Raw genomic sequence first — 6,084 nt, 5'->3', positions numbered from 1 at the left:
CCCTCTGTCCCCAGAGCTCAGGCCAGCTTGTGCCCCTGGTGGTGGAGAGCTGCATTCGCTTCATCAACCTCAACGGTAAGCAGGACCCAGCCCCTCCTGATGTCCTGGCACCCAGCCACCCAGCTCCCAGCACCTGGCATGGGAGGCCATCCTGGAGGGGCTGGGGAAGATGCTCAGTGCCCACCAGCTCCTTGTCCTCCCACAGGCCTGCAGCATGAAGGCATCTTCCGGGTATCGGGTGCCCAGCTCCGGGTCTCAGAGATCCGTGATGCCTTCGAGAGAGGTGGGGATGGGCAGGGCGGGTGGGGGTGGGGGCCCGGGCAGATGTCACCAGCTTCCTCCCCCTACCGCACCACTCGCCCATCTGCAGGGGAGGACCCACTGGTGGAGGGCTGCACTGCCCACGACCTGGACTCGGTGGCCGGGGTGCTGAAGCTCTACTTCCGGAGCCTGGAGCCCCCACTATTCCCCCCAGACCTGTTCGGCGAGCTGCTGGCTTCTTCGGGTGAGGCTGGGGCCTGAGGCCGGCGAGGGTAGGGCACTTGCTAGGGCAGCCCCACTCACGCGGCTCTCTCTGGGCGGCTTTGGCCACAGAGCTGGAGGCCACGGCGGAGAGGGTGGAGCACGTGAGTCGCCTGCTGTGGCGGTTGCCCGCGCCGGTGCTGGTGGTTCTGCGCTACCTCTTCACCTTCCTCAACCAGTGAGTGCTGCGGGGCGAGTGCTGGGGTGGGGGCCAGGGGTCGAGGGGACAAGGGGACTCGGGGTGCGGGCTCTCTGCTTGTGATGTGCATGTCCCCCCAGCCTGGCCCAGTACAGCGATGAGAACATGATGGACCCCTACAACCTGGCCGTGTGCTTCGGGCCCACGCTGCTACCGGTGCCCGCTGGGCAGGACCCGGTGGCGCTGCAGGGCCGGGTGAACCAGCTGGTGCAGGTGCTCATTGTGCAGCCCGATCGGGTCTTCCCGCCCCTGACCTCGCTCTCTGGCCCCGTCTACGAGAAGTGCATGGCACCGCCTTCCGCCAGCTGCCTGGGGTACACCCTTGGTGCTGCCGAGGGGACTGGGGGGTCCACTGGAGAAGAGCCCCCCTCATCCACCTCGCTCTGCCCTGAACCTCAGGGACGCCCAGCTGGAGAGCCTGGGGGCGGACAACGAGCCGGAGCTGGAAGCTGAGATGCCCGCACAGGAGGATGGTGAGAGCGATGGGCAGAGAGCCCCACCCTGTCCCCACCCTAGTGTCCACACCCCCTCCCACAGCTTGGACCCCCTCTCCTCCCCAGACCTGGAGGGGGTCGTGGAGGCTGTGGCCTGCTTTGCCTACACGGGCCGCACAGCCCAGGAGCTGAGCTTCCGGCGGGGGGACGTACTGCGGCTGCACGAGAGGGCCTCGAGCGACTGGTGGCGGGGGGAGCACAACGGCATGCGGGGCCTCATCCCGCACAAGTATATCACGCTGCCACCCGCGGGGTGAGTGAGCCTCGCCCTCGGGCCCCAGGGCTCCCGGAGTGTCCGCACCTCCCCTTCATCCACCCCTCCCCCGACCCCAAGTTAGATTCTGAAGGTCTGGGCTGGGCCAGAGAACAGAGCCTCTCTGACCACTTCTGGCTGGCACGGAGGCTTATGGCCCTGGACCCCGTGCAGGGAAGGAGCACTCAAAACAGGCCGGTCCTTCCCACTGCAGGACGGAGAAGCAGGTGGTGGGCGCAGGGCCGCAGACTGCAGGGGAGTCTGGGAGCAGTCCCGAGAGCCTCCTAGCATCAGAGCTGGTCCACCGGTGAGCAAGAAGATGGGGCTCGGGGGGGCCCACACGTGCGCTGTTCTAGGCCAGAGGGGGACTGGGTCAGGCTTTGGCTCCGTGGGAGTGGGAGGAGTTGGCAGATGAGGACGTGACAGAATGACCCAGCTTGTGACAGGGAGAGGCTCTAGAGGAGCTTGGGGACCACTGGGCCAGCCTCCTTTCCTTGGCCACACCCCAGGATGGGAGGAGCCACTGCCCAGTTAGCTCAGGGACTTCCCAGGGCCCCCACCAGGCTCCCCGTCTGTCCTGCAGGCCAGAGCCATGCACCTCACCCGAGGCCGTGGGACCCTCTGGACACAGACGACGCTGCTTGGTCCCAGCCTCCCCAGAGCAACACGTGGAGGTGGATAAGGTGAGAATGGGTGTGTGGCAGGTGGGGGACATCTGTCCTGGGGGATCTCTGCCTCCCCTTGGAAGCCAAACTCCTCCCTCCTCGAGGTTCCAGTCCTTGCCCTCCCTGGCCTTAGCTCAGGGGAACCTGCCGCCAGACACACAGGCCCAAAGCAGAGCCTGTGGAGGGCAGAAAGGCAAAGATGTGAGGGCGGGTGGGGATGGAGAGGGACGGCTACAGAAGCAGGGATGAGAGGGACAGAAGACACCTGGCCTGGCTGGAGCCTGGGGCTTGCACGTTGGGATTCATGTTCGGCTTCAGAGCAGGGAGTGGCAGGGCTGAGTTAAGGCTGTTTACCTGGTAGAGGCAAGGGACTCCAGGGCAGATTCAAAGCTGGCATCTGTAGCTGGGCTAGGTAACAGGCGGTGCCATGGCAGGCGCTTGGCATGCCAGGGAGGATGAAAGGGACAGATGGCAGGGAGGCAGGAGGGGGTGGCTGGTTGGGGATTGGGGTGGGGCGGCAGCGGCTCTCGAAGGAGCAGAGCGAAGGCTCAAGATGTGACCCTGGCAGGCACACAACCTGGGGGACCCTGCTCCGTGCTCTGTACCATGGGCCCTGTGAACACTGTCGGGCTGAACGTGGAAGCCCGGGGGACAGTTGCTAAGCCCAAGGAGGAGAGAGCCCGAGAACATGTGGGTGTCCCAGGTGTGGCCAAGCCCCCAGGCCTAGGGAGCCCAGGGAGAGTCGGGTAGACTCGCAGGAGCAGGGGCGGGAGCCAGGAGACGCCATGGGAGGACATTGACCTGGGAGTCCCCACATGCTGGCGGTCCCTGAGGCCATGGGCAGGGAGCTGTGATCTCTGCCAGGGAAAGAGTCTGGGCGAGAAGAGGGGGGTCCCCACTTCCGGGCTAAACCAAGGAATTGCTGTCCTCAGAGGAGACCGTGACAGAGACACCAAAAGGGGCAGGAGGGATGCCAGGTGCAAAGTAGGGGAGAGTGACCTGGAGGCTGAGGGACTGGGGCTGTTGGCTGAGGACTTGCTTTGGGAGTGGGAGGAACTCAGGTGGGTCTTGGGCAGGGTCAGTGGGGGGAACTCACTGGTCACCCTCCCTTTCTTCCCCCTCCACTAGGCTGTGGCACAGAACATGGACTCTGTGTTTAAGGAGCTCTTGGGAAAGACCTCTGTCCGCCAGGGCCTTGGGCCAGCATCTACCACCTCTCCCAGTCCTGGGCCCCGAAGCCCAAAGGCACCGGCCAGCAGCCTCCTGGGCAGGAGCAAAGGCTTCTCCCGGGGCCCTGGGGCCCCAGCCTCACCCTCAGCATCCCACTCCCAGGGCCTAGACACGACCCCCAAGCCACACTGAGGTGCTGCTGCTGGAGATGTGTGCCCCTGGCGGCTACCCGCTGGACCGGCCACTCTCCCCAGGCCCCTTCCTGTCCAGCAAGTGCAGGGTGCCCGCACTTCACCCTGTGCAGAGAGGTGGGATGGGGCCGCGCACACAGGGATGCCCGCTCCACATCCTGCCTGCCCTTCAGCCCTGGCCCAGGCCCCTTTTGGAGGCAGCTGAGGAAGGATACTGGGGAAAGCCCTCTTCTGCAGCTTTGTGGAGGGCTGATCGGTGGCTGCTGGGTGGAGGGTACCCTTGCTCAGGTGCCTGGCAGGGCTGGGTGGTGATTCATAAAGACCTCGTGTTGATTCCCCGATGGGAGCCAGCTCTCTGTCTCAAGGGTGGGCAGCTGGGTGCTGGAGGTGAGAACAGCTTCCCCGGGGGTCCTGCAGCTTTGAAGACTTGGCTGCCTGCGCCATGGATTCCAGAGCTGTGCACATGACTGTGGGCGTGTGTGGGGAGTCTGTGTATGTCTCTGTGCTGCCTCCACACCCACCGTTACCCTGATCCAAGGAGACCCCTTGCCATGTGGAAAATGAGCTGCAATTTTTATTAGGGAGAGAATGAGGAGGGAGGGAGGGAGGGATTAGAAAGGCAGAGACAGGAAGGTCCCCTGGCCCCAGCCTGGTCCTTCCTTTTCGGGCCCCTGGGACCGCGGTCTCACCTGGGGGCACCTGCTCCCTCTTTCCTGCCACCCCTCGGCCCTCTGCTGCAGCCCCTCCTACACCCAGCACAGTGAGCTGACCTGAGGGGCCCCCACAGTCCTGGGGCCTGAAGCTCTCCTCATACAGCTGGGGATGTGGAGACCCAGGCAGGGGCTGTGGCTTGTCCAGGGCCACACAATGTCCCAGCCTCGGGGCCACAGGCTTTGGCCAATTCTCCATGGGTCCCCCTCCCAGTAGCCCCCAGGACCAGCCCCAGGAAGGCAGCTGAGCTTCTCAAAGCCTCTAGAGGCAAAAGACACCCAACAGCTCCTCAGGATGAAGTGTCCTTGGCCAGGGAGGAGCTGGCGGTGGTGCAGGATTCGTCTTGGGGACCCAGGCTGGGTGGGGTGCGCCCCCGGGCACAGCAGAGCAAGCTTCGCAGCTCTGAGGAGACACTGCTGCTGAAGGACGCATAGATCCAGGGGTTGGTGCAGCTGTTGAGGCTGGCCAGCAACATGAGCAGCACGAAGGGCGCCCCTGTGGAGGTGGAGGATCCGGGTTGGGCTCAGGATGGCTTGTGGGGCACAGGGGCACGCAGCCAAGCCTGAGTGGCCCCCGACAGCCCTAGCCACGGCTACACCCACCTTCCAGAGGTGCCTCCGGGTCCCACGCGGCCCACAGCTGCACCAGGAAGAAGGGTGCCCAGCACAGCACGTAGACGACCACAATCACTAGCGTCATCCTCACAGTCTTGGCCACAGCTGCTGACACACGGGCTCCCTCACCGGGGCTGCCTGTCCGGCGTCCCCTGCGGTGCCCCCCAGGCCTCTCTGACGGCCCTGGCACCAGACTGGCGTGAATCTCCCGGAAGATGAGCACCTGGCAGGCGGCGATACCCAGGGTAGGTGCCACGAACACCATCAGGGCGATCCAGGTGACGTAGGTGCGACGGCCCCAGGGCTCCGCAAAGCAGGCCCAGCAGTCAGTGACCCCGCTGCCACCTTCCACGTTGCGCTGGGCGAAGATGAAGAGCTGGGGCAGGCTGAGAAGGAGCGAGAAGGCCCAAGCCACCAGCACTGGCCGGTTCCAGTGAGCCCCACCTCCACGGCGGTACGCCAGCATGGGGCGGCAGATGGCGCGGTGGCGGTCCAGCGTCATGGCCAGGATCACGTAGGAGGAGGCATACATGCCCACCATCTGCAGATACTTCACGGCCCGACACAGGGCATCTGGCCCACGGAAGCGGTCAGTGGCCTTCCAGGCCAGCTGGGGCAGCACTTGGAACAGAGCCACAGCCAGGTCGGCCAGGCACAAGTGGCCAATGAAGACGTGTATGGGTGCCCAGTGGCCCCGCCGGCCCCGCCGAGCTAGGGCCGCCAGCACCAGGCCATTGCTCAGGGCCACGGCCACGAAGACCATGGAGAGCAGCGCCAGCTCCGCCTGGGCTAGCAGCGGGTCCCGGGTGTCCAGTGGCCTCTCCTGGCTGCTGTTGCTGGGCAGGCTGGGCAGAGAGGGATGCCCAGGCACAGCTGGGCAGGGGTCGGGAAGAGGGCCTGGTTAGAGAGGGTGCTGTGCAGGGGGACTCAGGCCTGCCTCCCGTGCCCCCATCCGGACACCCACTTCCTGGTTCCAACAGAGGGGACTCCAGAAAAGCCATGTTATGAGGGATACACACCCCAGGCTCATGCAGTCCAGAAGGAAGGGCAGCCCCAGCCCCAGCCCTGGCGGGGAAGTGGGGCTGTGCTTCCCTCCCTGCTCATTGGCAGCCTGGAGAGGTGCACCCAGAGGTGAGGGTGAAGGAGGTCTTTAGAAAGAGGGGCTTCCCGGAATCATCAAACCCACTCTGCCCACCGGACTCATGGCGGGGGCAAGCCTTACCAGAAGTGGTGGACGCCATGAGCATGGTGGGGCCGGGGCAGGT

General features: G+C 65.1%; 2 protein-coding genes across 2 annotated transcripts; one reads left to right on the top strand and one right to left on the bottom strand.

Moving 5' to 3' along the window:
* The first annotated feature begins 10 nt into the window (after positions 1–10).
* On the top strand, positions 11–3,924 carry LOC116464708 (rho GTPase-activating protein 4). The gene is made up of 10 exons (XM_032147968.2): positions 11–75; positions 206–283; positions 371–505; positions 595–700; positions 802–1,035; positions 1,121–1,194; positions 1,282–1,468; positions 1,683–1,775; positions 2,052–2,151; positions 3,262–3,924. The coding sequence occupies exons 5-10, from the start codon at positions 827–829 to the stop codon at positions 3,493–3,495; spliced, it is 897 nt and encodes a 298-aa protein (XP_032003859.2). The 5' UTR covers positions 11–75; positions 206–283; positions 371–505; positions 595–700; positions 802–826; the 3' UTR covers positions 3,496–3,924.
* Positions 3,925–4,028: 104 nt separating this feature from the next.
* On the bottom strand, positions 4,029–5,720 carry AVPR2 (arginine vasopressin receptor 2; the record flags this gene model as incomplete). Its single annotated transcript, XM_032147966.2, has 2 exons — positions 4,029–4,700; positions 4,808–5,720. Coding segments are annotated over 2 exons (1,119 nt in total), but the record flags the coding sequence as incomplete, so codon positions are not given.
* Between the last annotated feature and the right edge of the window lie 364 nt (positions 5,721–6,084).

This window comes from Hylobates moloch, unplaced genomic scaffold (assembly GCF_009828535.3).
Source record: "Hylobates moloch isolate HMO894 unplaced genomic scaffold, HMol_V3 SCAFFOLD_1368, whole genome shotgun sequence".
Classification (NCBI taxonomy): Eukaryota; Metazoa; Chordata; class Mammalia; order Primates; family Hylobatidae; genus Hylobates; species Hylobates moloch.
The sequence above is the reverse complement of the archived record's forward strand: the minus strand, read 5'-3'. Positions and strand labels throughout refer to the sequence as shown.